Raw genomic sequence first — 17,826 nt, forward strand, 5'->3', positions numbered from 1 at the left:
TCTGGTCATTTTAAACAGAATGCTCATGAAATGTCTAAAACAATCCTCAAAGTCACTGAGCCTTGACAAAACTTGACCATGTTCCTTAAAGGATTAGTTAATTTCAGAATTCAAATTTCCTGATAATTTACTCACCCCCATGTCATTCAAGATGTTCATGTCTTTCTTTCTTCAGTCGAAAAGAAATGAAGGTTTTTGAGGAAAACATTCCAGGATTTTTCTCCATATAGTGGACTTCACTGGGGTTCAACGGGTTGAAGGTCCAAATGTCAGTTTCAGTGCAGCTTCAAAGAGCCCTACATGATCCCAGACGAGGAATAAGGGTCTTATCTAGAAAAATGATCGGTCATTTTCTAATAAAAAATAAAATTTTGTCTTTTTAACTACAAATGCTCGTCTTGCACTGCTCTGAGATGCGCCGCGCATTACGTAATCACATTGGAAAGGTCATGTGTGACATAGGAGGAAGTACCGCAGTAGGGTGAAAAACAACTTCCAAATCGTCCAATATCATTGTTTTACCTTTTTTTGTAAAAGGTGTTTGACTAAGTCTTTGCACGTTCGCTTTGGATCGGAACTTTCAACTACGTCACACATGACCTTTCCAACCTGATTACGTAATGCGTGGCGCAGTGCAAGACGAGCATTTGTAGTTAAAAAGTATATAAATTTTTATCTTTTTTAGAAAATGACCAATTGCTTCGCTAGATGAGACTCTTATTCCTCGTCTGGGATCATGTAGGGCTCTTTGAAGCTGCACTGAAACTGACATTTGAACCTTCAACCCGTTGAACCCCAGTGAATTCCACTATATGGAGAAAAATCCTGGAATGTTTTCCTCAAAAACCTTCATTTCTTTTCGACTGAAGAAAGAAAGACATGAACATCTTGGATGACATGGGGGTGAGTAAATTATCAGGAAATTTGAATTCTGAAGTGAACTAATGCTTTAATTGTGCACATGAGGCATTTGAGAAATTAGATATTAGAATCATTTATAGTGTTTCTTTTGTCCTCGTATTGACTATTTAAAACTGGCTCTGCCAGTGTTGGGTGTATTGCACTTTATTTGTTAAAAAAAAAGAGAGATACAGATGTTAATTTTCTCTATTTTTATCAAAATATACAGTGGTTAACTACCTTATATGTAGTGAATTTTTAATTTGTTTTTTTCTGTTTTGCTATTGAATTTAATCTTGTTGGACAGATGTATAATTTATATGAAAACTGAAATGAGTTTTTCTCATTTAAAAATGTGGGAGAAGACCTTGTTTCTATATAGTATAAAAGAAGACATTGAATGACATACTTGAGCTTGAGCAACAGTCCGAATCAGGGTTATGAGTGTTGTCTTGTGCCTGTGTTTTAATTTATATATTCTTCTTTGTCTTTATGAAATACACACTTTTAGATCTCTGCACTGCTTAAATTAAAATCATACTTTTTTGTGACCCAAAACCATTTGCACCAACTTAGATGCAAAGATATAATTCTTAATAAACTTGCCAAACACATTTTTATGCCTCTGATTGATATTAAAGGGTTAGTTCACTCAAAAATGAAAATTCTGTCATTTATTTCTCACCCTCATGTCATTTTACACCCTTAAGACCTTCGTTCATCTTCAGAACACAAATTAAGATATTTTTGATGAAATCCGATGGCTCCGTGAGGCCTGCATAGGGAGCAATGACACTTCCTCTCTCAAGATCCATAAAGGTACTAAAAACATATTTAAATCAGTTCATGTGAGTACAGTGGCTCAATATTAATATTATAAAGTGATGAGAATATTTTTGGTGCGCCAAAAAAACAAAATAACAACTTATTTAGTGATGGCCGATTTCAAAACACTGCTTCAGGAAGCTTCGGAGCATTATGAATCTTTTGTGTTGAATTATGATTTGGATCACATGTCAAACAGCCAACGGCTGAAATCACGTGACTTTGGCGCTCCGAACAGCTGATTTGATACGCTGATTCATTTATGCTCCGAAGCTTCCTGAAGCAGTGTTTTGAAATCGGCCATCACTAAATAAGTCGTTATTTTGTTTTTTTGGCGCACCAAAAATATTCTCGTTGCTTTATAATATTAATATTGAGCCACTGTACTCAGATGAACTGATTTAAATATGTTTGTAGTACATTAATGGATCTTGAGAGAGGAAATGTCATTGTTCCCTATGGAGGCCTCACAAAGCCATCGGATTTCATCAAAAATATCTTAATTTGTGTTCTGAAGATTAACGAAGGTATTACGGGTGTGGAACGGCATGAGGGTGAGTAATAAATGACATTATTTTCATTTTTGGGTGAACTAACCCTTTAATTATTGTTAATTGGATAACTGAGATTGTGCACTGAAATTTTACTTAAATTGGTTTTTCTACAAAAACTGAAGATTAATTCTTATATTCAGTGTTTGAAATAGACAGGCCAGACTGAAGGTATAAATGTTTGATTTCATATCATTCCAAGGGGTTTCAATGAATAAACTTTCGAACACACGGTTTAATCTGCTGCATGAGCTTTGGGAGAAGACATCATGAAATAATGTTTTGACCTGCTATTCTTTTACTTGTTAAAGCTCTGAAGCAGTCACTCATGTCTGTGTCCTATTTTGGAAGCATTTTAAAGATTATTGATATTTGATGTGATTATTAAAGATTCACCAATGTGCTAAAAGAGTTACTGACTGACAGTAACAGATTTTTATATTAATCGATGTGTCGTTTCTCATATAATAACCGAATCAAAACAAAGCACCAAGTAGAAGAAAGATGAAGGTGTCTATATGGGAATGTTTATTTCACTCCACAGCTGCTGTAGCCACATAAATCACTGTCTAAAATGTTAGAAATGTGTCTAATGATGGCCAAAGAGGACGAACCGGCGTGATGGAAACAACTTTGAAAGTCTTTATTTCTTTGAAACTTTTTGGTGTGTGTATTTGTGTTCTTCAAATGCCTTTTTGTTCTTACAAATTAATGACGTTTCAATCATTGTATTTGTTTATTATTGAAAACTGTGTCATTTTGCCTTCCCTAGCCAACATAAAGTCTTTCTTTTTTTCTATCTGCCTTTAAAACGTGTCATTATTGACAATTCATATCCTATTTATCTATTGAACCGCTTCTGGAACAGAAGAAACCTACTGAATATGATTATTTTGACCCATTTTAGTACCTTTAATTATATTCTTATAGAAAAATCCTGGAATGTTTTCCTCAAAAACCTTCATTTCTTTTCGACTGAAGAAAGAAAGACATGAACATTTTGAGTGACATGGGTAAAATGTACATTTGAGTTATGACTAGGTGTAATTAGGGTTGCAAAGGGGTGGAAAGTTTCCGGAAACTTTCGACGGGAACTTAACCTGGGGAATTTTGGAAATATTCCAATTTGGAAACTTAACAGGAATTTATGGGAATTTACGGGAATTTATGAGAATTTATGGGAATTAATTGGAAATGTTGTGAAATTTCCAATATTTATATAAAATATATCACATAAGAACATAAATATAAACAATTTGTTTGGTCATAACATGAAATTCCAGTTGTTTATTTTTCGCATTCAATTAATTCTATTTTAGTAAATATGTAAAATAAATATATTTTTATTGCAGCAATTGTTATGTGTTATTTATTTCAGTGTCACATGATTCTCATTCTAATATGCTGATTTGATACTCAGTTATTATCAATGTTGCTGCTTAATATTTTTTGGAACCTGTAATACTTTATGATTCATTGATAAATAAAAAGTTAAAAAGAACAGAATTTATTCAAAATATAAATCTTTTCTAACAATATCACTTTAATATCACTTTTTATCAATTTCACACATCCTTACTGAATAAAAGTATTAATTTCTTTCAAAAAAGAAATTTTGAATGGTGGTATATTGTTACAAAGTGTTCTATTTTAAATAAATGCTGCTCTTTAACTTTTTATTCCTCGAAGAATCCTGAAAAAAGTAGCACAGGTTATTAAGCAGTTTCCAACATTGATAATTGAGTATCAAATCAGCATATTAGAATGATTTCTGAAGGATCATGTGACACTGAAGACTGGAGTAATGATGCTGAAAATTTGCATCACAGAAATAAATTATATTTTAATGTATATTAAAATAGAAAAACATTATTGTAGTAGTTATATTTCACAATATTACAGTTTTTTCTGTATTTTTGATCAAATGTGCATGTTATGGACTGGGGGAATGCACAGTGCATGCAGGGTGTGTGTCCTCAATATCCCTGCATTAAGCAGTGTGCTGTGTGAATGTGATTGAGGAAACAAAAAATCAACTGAAATTGCATTGAATCTGGTTGTTTTAACAAAAATTATGCTGCAAAATGTTTTTTTCTACTACATTTAAGTACCCTGTTATAGGCTATCCTGCAATTTTGCAAATTCCCTGTTCCATTAATTCCCGTTAATTCCCATGGAAAGTTTCCAGCTTTGAAAATTCCCGGAATTTTGCAACCCTAATAATAACCGAATCAAAACAATCATTTTGCCTTCCCTAGCCAACATAAAGTCTTTCTTTTTTTCTATCTGTCTTTAAAACGTGTCATTATTGACAATTCATATCCTATTTATCCATTGAACCGCTGAAACCTACTGAATATGATTATTTTGACCCATTTTAGTACCTTTAATTATATTATTTGTGCCTGAAAGGACTGGAATGTGGTAAATTCACATCTTTGTGGTATAAAAATGTACATTTGAGTTATGACTAGGTGTAATTTCATTGATTTAGGATAAAATGTGAAAGTGTCTTCAAGTAATTACTCAAATGCAAAAACAATATTCTAATTAAAAACACCAGAGACTTGACTAAACAAATTTAGTTTATTTCCATGTTAAAATGAAGAATTTTCATGCATTTATTATATTTTTTTGAAGTTTTTCAACATGCATTCGGCCAGAGTGAGTGTGTGGCGCTGGTTGCCTTCACATAGTTGATATCAATTGAAGAGGATCTCCCCATTCACTTAATTTTTCTTCTTTCATTTGAATAAATCCAATTTTCATTTGTCCAGCCGGATTGGACGGCTGTTCCCGTGCAGATTTTTTTCCTTTGAAAACGCGCTTGGTGAATGGCCGCGCGTCGTGGAAGCGTCCGGTGAATCTGATTGGTCGAACGCGTCGGGGCGTTTCATTCTGATTGGTCGACGACTGATGCCCGGTGTCCGGGTAAGATGGCGTCGGAAGAGCAGTGCTCGGCACCACCTCGATGGCGGTCGATATCCTTAACCCACGTAGAGTATCCGGCTGGTAAGAGCATTTTTAAACTCTTGTTTTCCCCGCAAAGCAGTTCGTATCATCATACGCCACTTTATTCGAGCAGCGGCTTCTGTGAAACATCGCGCAGCTGAATGGACACGGCCAGGGCTGGGTTGCCAAATACTGCGCTCGCTCCGCAGAGAACGGAACGCCTGCTGCCAAATAGTGCGCTTGTTTAGTGCGCATGCGCTGTACGCTCACTAGTACACCACACTGGAAGACCCTTATTCAGTTTCTCAGCAATATTGACGGCTTATTAGTTAAACATGCATCTAATTCAGTATTGAATCGATAATTTAGTGATCAATACTAGCATTATAGGCTGCGTCTAATGGAAGCACATAAGAGCCAACTGCTCCTGTAAGTTTCATGAAAGACTCGTGGCTCAGTTGGGTTAATCCAGTTCATTCCCGGTTGCATCACACCCTTTCTGGGTCCTGTCGTTTGTGAGGGTCTCCCTGGGTTTGGAAATATGTCAACTGACCCAAAATCGCTGGAACATGTCAAAGCAAGTCGAAAATGTACTATTGCTAATGCCAAACACAGAGAAATGATGCGGAACATGAAGAAAACCACGAACATCTTCCGTGTTTTAAACTCCTGTCAGATAGTTTGATGTGTTTGCATATGAAATGGTCATGCATGGTGCATCAGGAGATGTAAAACGTGCAAACATAAGTATGCACGAGATAAAGCAAGACTGAAAGTACAGTTTGGCAAATACTTATATGATTTATATATATATATATATATATATATATATATATATATATATATATATATATATATATATATATATATATATATATATATATATATATATGCATTTGCCAAACTGCTCTTTCTTTATCTCGTGAAACATACTTATGTTTGCACGTTTTACATCACTATAAGTGGGCAATTTCAAAACTGAGATAAAGCAAGCATAAATGTGCAATTTGGCAAATACTATGATTGATATATATATATATATATATATATATATATATATATATATATAAAACATTGCATTTGCCAAACTGCACATTTATGCTTGCTTTATCTCAGTTTTGAAATTGCCCACTTATAGTGCTTTATGCACAGGAATTTGTTTTTAAATATTAATTCTTTGCCATGCATGGAATAATCTTTAGTATAGGTCATTAGAAATGTCCATTAGCTCATGGTTGCGATGTCATAATAATTTTTGAATGAGTTCACGGCATGTCGGGATTACTGTAATTATGAGATTCCAACTTTTAAAAAGCATTCACGTCATCGTTGAACTCTTAATTACAACCCCCAGAGCTTTGACTTGTCATGCATTAACATTTAAAATGTTAAGCCATTAATTCTTAAAGGGATAGTTCACCCCAAAATTAAAATGTTTCCATGATTTACTCACCCTCAAGCCATCCTAGGTGTATATGACTGTATATGTCTTCTTTCAGACGAACACAATCAGAGTTATATTTAAAAATATCCTGGTTCTTCCTAGCTTTATAATGGGAGTGAATGGCACTCACGAGCCCAAAAAAGCACATCCATCCATCATAAAATAATCCATACAACTCCAGGGGGTTAATAAATGCCTTCTGAAGCGAAGCGATGTGTTTTTGTAAGAAATATATCCATATTTAAAATGCAACGAATGGCGTTTTGATGAAACTATGGCTTTGCCCAGTGCAATTGTTGCACATCTGCATTTAAAATAACGAACTTAAGTGTTGTTGCGTGTTGCGTCAAAAGTTGTGACGTGAACTAAAGTTGTCAAAAGCACTGACTTCGGTACCAAGTCTGTACTGAAATGTAAAAAATGTGACTCTTTGAGCGCTGTTGAGTGGATTTGTAAACACTTCTGATTGGCCACTGTGTTCACGCGCTCAACAGATATGTCTGTGATTGGCTTCAATGATCAACGCTTCAAAAACATGTTGTACGTAGTCATCAATGACGCTCTTCACCGAGCGCTTACACAGATACACATGGGTGCGTTTGAAAGCAGCTTTCAAAACTTTTCAAATTCAAACACTTCCGTGTGCTTTCAAACGCTCATTGTAGCCAATCACAGACATATATGTCGTGTGAACACAATGGCCAGTCAGATGGTGTTTACCAATCTGCTCAACAGTGCTCAAAACATCACATTTTTAAAATTTCATTTTAGGACAACTTTGATAAAAAGGTTTTGATCCACTTCAAATGTTGACTACTGTGTGTCGGAGAAGAACAGTGCTTTCATCCACATCCATCCATCATAAACGTACTCCACACGGCTCCAAGGGATTAATAAGATGCGTTTGTGTAAAAAAAAAAAAACCATATTTAAACAAGTTATGAAGTCGAATATCGAGCTTCCACCAGACCGCCTTCCCTATTCATTTTTATTGTAAGAAAAATATCCATATTTAAAACTTTATAAACTATAATAACTAGCTTCCAGCAAACAGTCGTACACCTCGAGTTACGGCAGAAGTGTAACTTCTGATTGGCGTATTGAAGAATGCAGGAGCTCCAAAAATCCCTAGCAGTAGCTCTGCTACTAAATTTATTTATGGTGATTGAGAATTAAAAAAAATGCTGGCTGAGATTTCAATGTTGTAACGGAAAGGGTGAAGCTGATTGGTTGGTTCTTGTCACATGATCTGCGGTGCAGACTGGAAAAAATGACGGCGTCACCCTGTATTGTGAGCGCACTTGTGCATCTGCATTTAAAATAACAAACTTGAGTGTGCAAAAGTTGTGACGTGACCAGTCTCTAAAGATTACAAAAGTCCTGCATATGTCACTGGAAAGAAGTCTGTCGTTTTCATGGGAAAATCCAGTTATGATGTTTTGTTTATACATTGAGGTCAAAATGAAAAAAAGAAAAGAAACATATGCATGGATGAATTGTTCACATGCATTTAGTAGGGTGAAATTTCATTTCATGTCGACTTTCATAGTGTTACAGCTATTATAACACATAAATCATGTGCAGTCTAATGATATGAACTACTTAGTGTTAAGTTTTTAGTTTCATTGAGTAGTAGGCTTGCAGTGATAGTCGATGTTACGCAATGTTCAGCCGCAACACCGATTACATCACTTGTCCACTGCTTCCACCATCGTTTTGATTTTTTTTTTATGGTAATAAAAATCATTTAGTTCAGTTAGAGAACATTTTAGCCAATCACAGACAGATCTGTTGCGCGCGTGAACACAAGGGCCAATCAGAGGTGATTAAGAATCCCCTCAAAAGGCTAAGGGGAAATGCTGGTATTGTCACATAATTCAAAGTCGGTACTTTTGACAACACTACAATTGAGTAGTGTCCATTTCTCATTTTATCATCTCGAAAAAACATTTTAATTCAAGTTGGTGTAAATACAGTAGTCAACATTTGAAGAGGATCAAAAAAAGTTATTCAAAGTTGTCCTAAGAAGAAGAAATGTTGACTTTTGTATGTCTAACCTTTCGTTTAATGTGCCTATATAGAGATGTCATACGTCTTTGGGCATACTACAGAGTAGTAAGGCAGTACGCTATTCTGAACAGTTTGTTTTGACTGGCTCAGTGTGCAAATCTGTTTTGTTTGTCCAGGTGATCTGACGGGGCAGGTATTGGCCTGCATGAGTCTGCTGCCCATAGCGATCCTCGTCGGATTTGTCACTCTGATCGTCTTTAAGAGAGAACTACATACGGTGAGTCACATGATGTCAAAAACCAGCAGGGTATTGGGTCAAATCCCAAAATACGGCAAATACCACCGTTTTCTCCATTACACTTTTCATCATTGTGCGTCTTTCTCTCTCTCTCTCTCTCTCAGATCTCTTTTTTTGGGGGTTTGATCATGAATGAGGGGCTAAACTGGCTTCTCAAACACATTCTACAGGAGCCTCGACCGTGTGGAGGTGAGTAATGTCAGTGTGTCGTTTGTTTAGGTTAATGGTCATACAGAACACGATCACTTGACACTTAGATCTTAGCATCTGGTACCATGAAAACTGAATGTTAACCCTATAAAGTCTGCTGTATCATTTTTGATATGCAAGATTCTAAGGCCTAAAAATTAACAAGATGATGAAAACTTTGCTGAAAAACATGTTGCACACAATCTACTACATGTCTTCTGTTGTCTGACTGATAGTTTAGACAAGTAAAATACCTTTTAGTATAATTGTAAAAACGTCCACCTTCAGCTGATGATTCACATGTGTCTTTTTGCTGTGAAATCTTTACTGATTTTTATAAAGTAAACCTAAGAATAACTTTTATATTGTTAGTAATATTTCAGGGTGAACATTTACTGGACTGAAGCAACTTAGGTTTACTTGAATATCCATAAATCATTTATTATAAAAATCCAATTTGATCATCAAATATGATCATTAGGCTTTTGAGGTAGGTTTATTTGTTCATCTTTCAATCATCAGTGTATTGCATTGCATTATATGTTTTAAACTACAGAGCTTTGATCATAAAACTAAGCATTTAAATATCTTACTAAGACGTATTATTGGCAGATATAGCGTGACGAATGATATTTATATGCATTTTATGCAAGTAGTTTGTTATACGCTTATAAAGATTACATTACAAGCTAACAGAATTTCATCTTTTTAGCCAGCAACTGCACCAAATTGCATTTTTTTTGCGCTTCGATATAGCTATATTCCCAAATGTCAAACGAATATATAATATATATATATATATATATATATATATATATATATTACTATATACTAATCAATAGGCTTTTATGGCTCAACAAGAAACACCATATTTTTCCATATTTTGTCAAAAGGTTAAATAAAGTGTACCACTTGTGAAAAATTAGATTTTTCTGACTATTGTTTTATATGTCAGGCTTTACACAGTGTTAATACTTAATATATATATAAAGATCTGGTGATTTTAATGCAAAGTTATCCGCAGAACAGTCACAATCCACCTGGAGTTTTTTGAAACCCAATAAGAGTTTAGTTTGTGGCTGTGTTTTCTGTATGTAGACTGCCATGTGGGTTTTTTCACCACAAAACGGCATGTAAAAACAAAACCAACGGTGCTTTATTGATTTACATGTCGGCCAGACGGTCTGAGTAGGCGTTCTTGGCCAGAATAGTCTGAAAAACTGGACCAGAATTTATACCAATTGAAATAAGATTATATGAGAGCGTGCTCAAAGATGCAATGGGTAGTTCATGGGCCAACCCTTGGGTTTGACCTGCAACCTATTAGTTACCAGTGGAGGGGCCTGATGTGTAAACGTTGTGTGCGCACAAAATAGACATTAAAATGCACCAAGTTCACTGTTGCGAGTGAATAATGACGTAAACAAAATGATTTTAAACTCTGTTTTCTATTTTATACACATTTATACTAAATTTCACTCCCATTAATGGAGTCAAACACTAGGAAATATTTATGAATTTAAGTAGAATATATTTGTGGTCAATGCACTGCTTTTTAACACTTTTCCTGTGGAATGCTATGTTTTAATATTTCAGTTAGTGTTCATTTTGTTTCAATTAACATTTATTTTTAATGGTTTTAGTCTTAGCTAATGATATTAACCCTGGTTTGTGACTGAGATTCTTATAGCTATTCTCATTTTTGTCTTATTTGTCTTCATTACTTGACAGGTTGGTACATAACTAGTACCCAGCTAGTCGATTGCTTGTGCACATGCCCAATGTTTTGTGAGTTACTGAATTCTCTGTCCTGTCTTATTAACAGGAGGTCACAGCTCAGTCACGACAGAGTATGGGATGCCTTCCAGTCACTCTCAGTTCATCTGGTTTTTTGTTGTATACTTTTTTCTTTTTCTTTATTTAAGGTAAGAAATTCAATTATTTATTCATAACATTTTACTAAAACATTTTGCTCCTCAAGGCTTTATTTATTTGATCAAAAATACAGTAAAACTGTAATGTTGTGAAGTATTATTGCGGTTCAAAATAACTGTTTTCTATGTGAATATATAGTAAAATGTAATTTATTCCTGTGATCAAAGCTGAATTTTCAGCATCATTACTCCAGTCTTCAGTGTCACATGATCCTTCAGAAATCATTGTATGTATATGTGTATGTATATCTGAAGTTATTAGTATATGCAGCCAGCTTTGAATAACTAAAGAAAAATTTGCACCAAAGATAACACACTGAACACTTTCTTTGTTCAGCTCAGTGTTGGGGAGTGTTGCTTGTAAATGGCAGGGCTCCAGACTGCAACCAAATGGTCCCATTTTGTGACCTTTTTTTCCTGCCGGTGCAACTAAATTTTGTTAACATTGCCAAACCGATTAGAGCTGGCATTTCTGTTGCATATAAAAAAAATTGCAAACAAATCAAAATCGGAAAGTTTATCAGCTCAGACCAATAATTGACAGTGCAGTGCGAGCTCAGAACAGGTTTACTCACGGGCCGATCTTTGATCACATGACATTGTTACTATAAAGCGTTGGGAGATCTAGTGAGAAGCATTCAAATTCGACACACAATTCTCTGTTATAAACCATATCAGATCAAACAGCTCTTGTGCCATGAACGAACAAGCTATAGAAGGCTTTTCAGTCCACAAATCACCAACATTCACCATGGATTTAATGTAATGCTAACTGTAATCATGGTATTGTGGCAATAGTCGTCGAATGTTCGTGAGTTCATACATTTTGAGAGTGAAATTCAAGCACTTTTTAAGGACTTTCAAGTGCTTCAGAGCTCTAAATGTGAATAATTGCAGGTCGATTTATGGTTTTCCTAAAATTTTCAGTAAGGGGCTACGGTGCTCCTAGTAAAAAAAAAATTTGAGATATTTTTTTTGATATTTTTTTTTTTTGCTTCATGTGAAATTTTTGAGATATTTTTGATTGCAACGATGGTAGCAGTATTTTTTTTTTTTAATGTGCATTTTACCACAGTGTAACACACAGCTGAATCTCTTGAAATTGTAATCAAATCAAAATAAAAGAATGTGTCTTGTTTGGCTTGTCTTTTTCCCAGAATGCATCAGACGAACAATGCCAGGTGTGTTGAATTGTTATGGCGGCATATACTGTCCATCATTCTACTGTCCGTGGCTCTGTCCGTTTCATACAGCAGGTAAACTGTTTTAATACATTTTATATCAATTTGTATTCTCTACTTAACTGTTTTAATGTGTTTTATATCAATCTTTTAATTCTTATGTATTTCTGACTTTTGTGTAAAGCCATTTGAATAACCACTGTGTGTGAAATGTGCTATATAAATAAACTCGCCTTGCTTTGCCTAATGTGTGTTTGTTTTTAAAGTGAGTGCAGGATCATTATTCTTTATAGTGTTGGATTATTATTGATGCATTGCAAATGTTGTGCTGTTTGTTCATAGAGTCTACCTCCTGTACCACACCTGGAGTCAGGTGATTTATGGGGGTGTGGCTGGTATGGTGATGGGAGTGGTTTGGTTTTTTATCACCCAAGAGGTGCTTACGCCACTCTTTCCCAAGATAGCAGCCTGGTAATGATGCAGGCACACACACAGATGTTCACCAATCATTATCCTGAATAAATCAAACCCACTTATACACACTGAGCTCTGTTTCACCATCATGATGTGTTTCTCTTTCTCTTCTCAGGCCCATCTCAGAGTTTTTTCTGGTGAGAGATACAAGTCTCATTCCCAACATCCTGTGGTTTGAATACACAGTAACCAGATCAGAAGCCAGGTAAACTCACCTGCAGCACCACCAAATATCAGATCAAGGGCCTTTCTGACACTTTTTGCATGAACGAAGACTTAAAAGTCTAAAAAAATGAATTCAGTGTTTTTAACATTGATAATCAGAAATGTTTCTTGAGCTGCAAATCAGCATATTAGAATGATTTCTGAAGGATCATGTGACACTGAAGACTGGAGTAATGTGATTACAGGAATAAATTACATTTTAAAATATAATGAAATAAAAACAGCTATTTTAAATTGTAATAATATTTCACAACATTACTGTTTTTATTGTATTTTTGATCAAATAAATAGAGCCTTAATGATCATAAGAGACTTCATTAAAAATCTTTTAAACAGTATTGTAATTTATAAAATAAAATTTAAAAAACTGCAAAATGGGTAACAATTGGGTGCCAATTTAAGATGCCAATTTAAGTGATGTTAATAGGGTCTATCTAGTTTGGGACTTCATAATTAAAATTTGCTGATAATTTACTCACCCCCATGTCACTCAAGATGTTTCTGTCTTTCTTTCTTCAGTTGAAAAGAAATGAAGGTTTTTGAGGAAAACATTCCAGGATTTTTCTCCATATAGTGGACTTCACTGGGGTTCAACGGGTTGAAGGTCCAAATGTCAGTTTGAATGCAGCTTCAAAGAGCTCTACATGATCCCAGACGAGGAATAAGAGTCTTATCTAGAGAAACCATCGGTCATTTTCTAAAAAAAAAAAAAAAAAAAAAACCATGTGTGTCACGCATTATGTAATCAAGTTAGAAAGGTCAGTGCCCTGTCCAAATACCCACACTTGCGGTCTTTGCACTTGACCACTTGTCTACTTACATGATGTATTTTCTGTATTTGGCCCAAGTGTTCAAGTGGGCGTGAAGACTGCAACTGTGTGTAGAACTTTTGATTGCCCAATGGGATGCACTTACAGTCTTGCAAAAAATGCATTTTAAAATACACTTCTAAATGGCTGTTCAGTGGTCGCTATGTAACTAACAGAAGACACAATTTTAAAATTGTGGTGTTTCTTTAAGTGATGATAATCAGTTGCAAATGATGTACAAAATACATAGTCTACTCATCTTTTCATTCAATAAAATGTGCAACACATTATATTTTACTACCAAATTATATGTAATATATAATTAATTTAACTTAGTCAAATGTTTTCCTTGACATCTCGTGATTTCAGGGCATTTGAGTTCCTGAACAGAATGCATGATGGGATACGCTTAGCCTCGAATACTGTTCCAAAGCGTTATTCAAGATAGTGTGGGTTTAGTGTGCATTAAGTGCACTGCACTTGGGCATTTTTAAAACATGGGACAGTCTTGCGCACTTACTTCCTGTCATGTGCACGCGCTCTCAAGTGGCCAAGACCGCAAATGTTTACAAAGTGAACATACAAAGACTAAGTCAAACACCCTTTACAAAAAAAGTTAACCGCAGTACTAAGGCCTACAATCACGCGTGACCTTTCCAATATGATTACGTAATGTGTGGCGCATCGCAGAGCAGTGCAAGATGAGCATTTGTGGATAAAAATTATATAATTTTCATTGTTTTTTTAGAAAGTGAGCGATGGTTTCTCTAGATAAGACTCTTATTCCTCGTCTGGGATCATGTAGAGCTCTTTGAAGCTGCACTGAAACTGACATTTGGACCTTCAAACTGTTGAACCCCAGTGAAGTCCACTATATGCAGAAAAATCCCGGAATGTTTTCATCAAAAACCTTCATTACTTTTCTACTGAAGAAAGAAAGACATGAACATCTTGGATGACATGGGAGTGAGTAAATTGTCAGGAAATATAGGATAATTTTTGCAAAATAAATTTGGTAACAGACTGGTTGAGCTTGATGAATGCAGTCAACACTACAATGTGTGTAAAAAAAATGAGATGATGCTACTTATCATGCTATACTGCAGAAAAGGTCCAAATGATGTCACTTCCTATGTATCACAATTTTAACGGAAAGTTCAATTTCTTTATTAGCGGGATTTTATTAACAGGTTTGCATGAAACATTTGTAAGATAGATACATTTTACATTTTAGTATTTATAATGAGTTGTGTAAAACTAACTTGCATTAGTAGTTTTACGCCTTTATCACTTTATACTATTTGTGGAAAGTGCCTTATAAACCTTTGACTTATATTTTTATTTTGTCGTCTTCTCATACAGAAACAGACAACGAAAGCTGGGAACGAAGCTTCAGTGATTTGCTGCAAAACCCCAGTGAAAACTGACCATACACACACATGCACACACACACACACACTCTCAAACACACTGGAGTTTCATAGTCTGGACTGTTCTTGTTGATGTGAAAGCGCAGAACAGTGTACTTGTGGACCAAAGGAGCGAGTTTGAATCGCAGACGTGACCGTTATTATCACATGACCCAACCGTTCGCACGACAACATGGCCTTCTCCTCCCCCCGTCCTTAGGCTGCCCCTGCGTTCCTAATGCATGCAGACCGTGCAAGAGACAAAGCTATTTAATGACAAATGTAATATATATTTTATTCATTAACGTTCACAGGGACGATCTTAACGGTGACGTGGAGTGAGGTGGAAGTGAGTGAAAGAGAGTTTTACAACGTGGCAAACCTATCAGCATGGCATTATTTTTATTTAAACGACACGTTAAAGGACCAGGGAAAGGAAAGTGAGAATTTAAGGCTGGGTAGTAAAAACAGGAGAGGAGGAGGAGGGGAGGAATGCAGAAACAAATGCCATATTGAAAACAGACGAGGGGGGTGGGGGAAAGAAAATAGCTTTTGCTCGTTTGTATATCCTAAAAGAAAGAAATCTTCCAGGTGAATATCGCATAAAGGTCATGTTTTACCCCAAAATAATTTTTTTGCATTTTTTATTCTCATTACTGTTATTTTTACTGCATATTGCATTACAGAATGTGCTTTCTTGTCATGAAAATTGTTGTCATAATGGTCCAAAAACAGGCTTTGTTTTCTTTAAGCAAAATACATTTCTTTCTTTTGATTTTGGGGTGAAACGCAACACGTTCTCGACAGGCTTTGCGAAATTCACCTTGGATTCCTGTCAAAAAGTGTAATGTAAACTGAAATAATTTGCACTTTGTCAATTCGAAAGACTTTAAAAAAAGTCATATTAACACTAGTTTTTTGTAGAGGCAAGGATTCTTGTATTTCTGCTCTTTGCCAGTCCTTTTTGTTTTAAAGTTTGTCCACTGACAGATGGTCACCCAAGCAGCCCTTTTGCTTTCGATTTTTCCTCCAGATGTCCGTGAGCAGGATTTGCTAAATGTTTTGTGCATAAAGGCATTTCAGAACATGGAGATGTTACAACTAGTTCCAGATTTATTTCAAGTGGTGCTGGGAACAAAATTAGGTCATGGGAACAAAATTAGTGCCTGTGTTTGGTCAGAATAATGTAGTACTTCTGTTTCAACCCTATTCACGTTATCTTGTGTTGTACTTGCAAAAGGCGTTTCATTCTGCAACATCACATATCGCCTTTTCCAGATTTATTGGGCCTTAATTCAGCAGATGGCTCCATTGCATCATGTTTGTTTCAGTGTGCAGATGATATGCAGTAATATTTAATAATATTTGAATTGTCATTCCTTTTTTATTAATGCAATGAACATCTCAAAGGATGCATTTTGACAGTGCAGAAAATAATTCTCAGCTTTTTAATATTAACACTTTTTTTTTTTTTTCTATTTCTGACCCATTTTTCCCCTGATGTGGGCCATTTTCTCACCTGACATCTCTGCTCTAATTTCCGCTTAAAACATTCCCATAATACCACTTTTGAGTATTTAAGGACGGCTTTGCAACTGCTACAACAGGAAAAGATTACATGTCAAATGGAAATATGAAAAAGGACATAATAAAAATCTGAACCCAATCCTCAGGTGAACTCTAGCATGTACCGAGGCCTCTGTTCTTTTAGGATGATGTAGAAACTGTCTGTGACGGGGTGTTTATATAAAGGGAAGGGAGGTTATTATTGCATAACTCTAAGATGATCCTCTCTTTTATCATGTGTAATTCATATCAGGCTGAATAAAAAACAAAATATGTTTATGTATGAACTGTTGCAGTTATTAGTGCTGGTCTGAGCAAATGTGCATGCTGATTTCTTGTGTAATAGCAAAAGATTTATTTATTTAATGTGTATCATAAGGTCCTAACGTCTACAAACATGCATACTAGTTATTTAATCCAGTGAATCTCAACCTTTTTTGAGTAATGGACCCCTGTCATATTTAGAACCGTTCTCAAGGACCCCAGAATAATACTGGCTCATTGGTATCATTAATGTCTTTGTGACAAACAAATGCAAATAAGTATAATTTACTACTATGTTAGTTGACTTGTTCCCATAAAAGATGATAATGTATGTATAATAGGACTTAATATTGGACATGTCATATGTCAAACTATACAAATATTCATATTCAGATATTTTATAAGGATGCTTTGGCATTTCGTCAAGGACCACTAGGGGTCCACAGACCCCTGGTTGAGAAACTGATTTAATCTTTATTCATTCTCAGTATTTATTTATCATAATTCCCATTCATTTCCAGCATTCGTTTGACCCTTTGCAAAGACCCCTCCCTCACAGAGTGAAAAATATGTTGTGGAGCAAAGAGGACACTGATAACTATGGAAGCTTGTTTCCTCCATGAAATAAAAAATAAAAAAGGTAATTGCAACTTTTTATCTCACAATTCTGACTTCTTTCTCAGAATTGAAAGATATAAACTCAAAATTGCAAGTAAAAAAAGTCAGAATTGCGAGTTTGTATCTTGCAATTCTGACTTTACTCGTGTTATAATGTCCAATTGTGAGGGGGGAAAA

At 35.2% G+C, this 17,826-nt stretch overlaps 1 protein-coding gene across 1 annotated transcript; it reads left to right on the forward strand.

Annotated features, from left to right (window-relative positions):
- Nucleotides 1-4,966: 4,966 nt before the first annotated feature.
- dolpp1 (dolichyldiphosphatase 1) lies at nt 4,967-17,050 on the forward strand. Its single transcript, XM_048166301.1, has 8 exons — nt 4,967-5,288; nt 8,859-8,959; nt 9,085-9,169; nt 10,995-11,094; nt 12,261-12,359; nt 12,627-12,755; nt 12,874-12,963; nt 15,155-17,050. Exons 1-8 carry the CDS (start codon nt 5,213-5,215, stop codon nt 15,189-15,191), a joined length of 717 nt encoding a protein of 238 aa, XP_048022258.1. The 5' UTR covers nt 4,967-5,212; the 3' UTR covers nt 15,192-17,050.
- The last annotated feature ends 776 nt before the right edge of the window (nt 17,051-17,826 follow it).

Source organism: Megalobrama amblycephala, linkage group LG18 (assembly GCF_018812025.1).
Source record: "Megalobrama amblycephala isolate DHTTF-2021 linkage group LG18, ASM1881202v1, whole genome shotgun sequence".
Taxonomy (NCBI): Eukaryota; Metazoa; Chordata; class Actinopteri; order Cypriniformes; family Xenocyprididae; genus Megalobrama; species Megalobrama amblycephala.

Excerpts from the sequence above, each read along its gene's own strand:
- dolpp1 (XM_048166301.1), top strand. The coding sequence starts at position 5,213 with ATGGCGTCGGAAGAGCAGTGCTCGGCACCACCTCGATGGCGGTCGATA. Across the intron at positions 5,289-8,858 it reads CCACGTAGAGTATCCGGCTG|GTGATCTGACGGGGCAGGTA; the intron begins GTAAGAGCATTT and ends TTGTTTGTCCAG. Across the intron at positions 12,964-15,154 it reads GTAACCAGATCAGAAGCCAG|AAACAGACAACGAAAGCTGG; the intron begins GTAAACTCACCT and ends CTTCTCATACAG.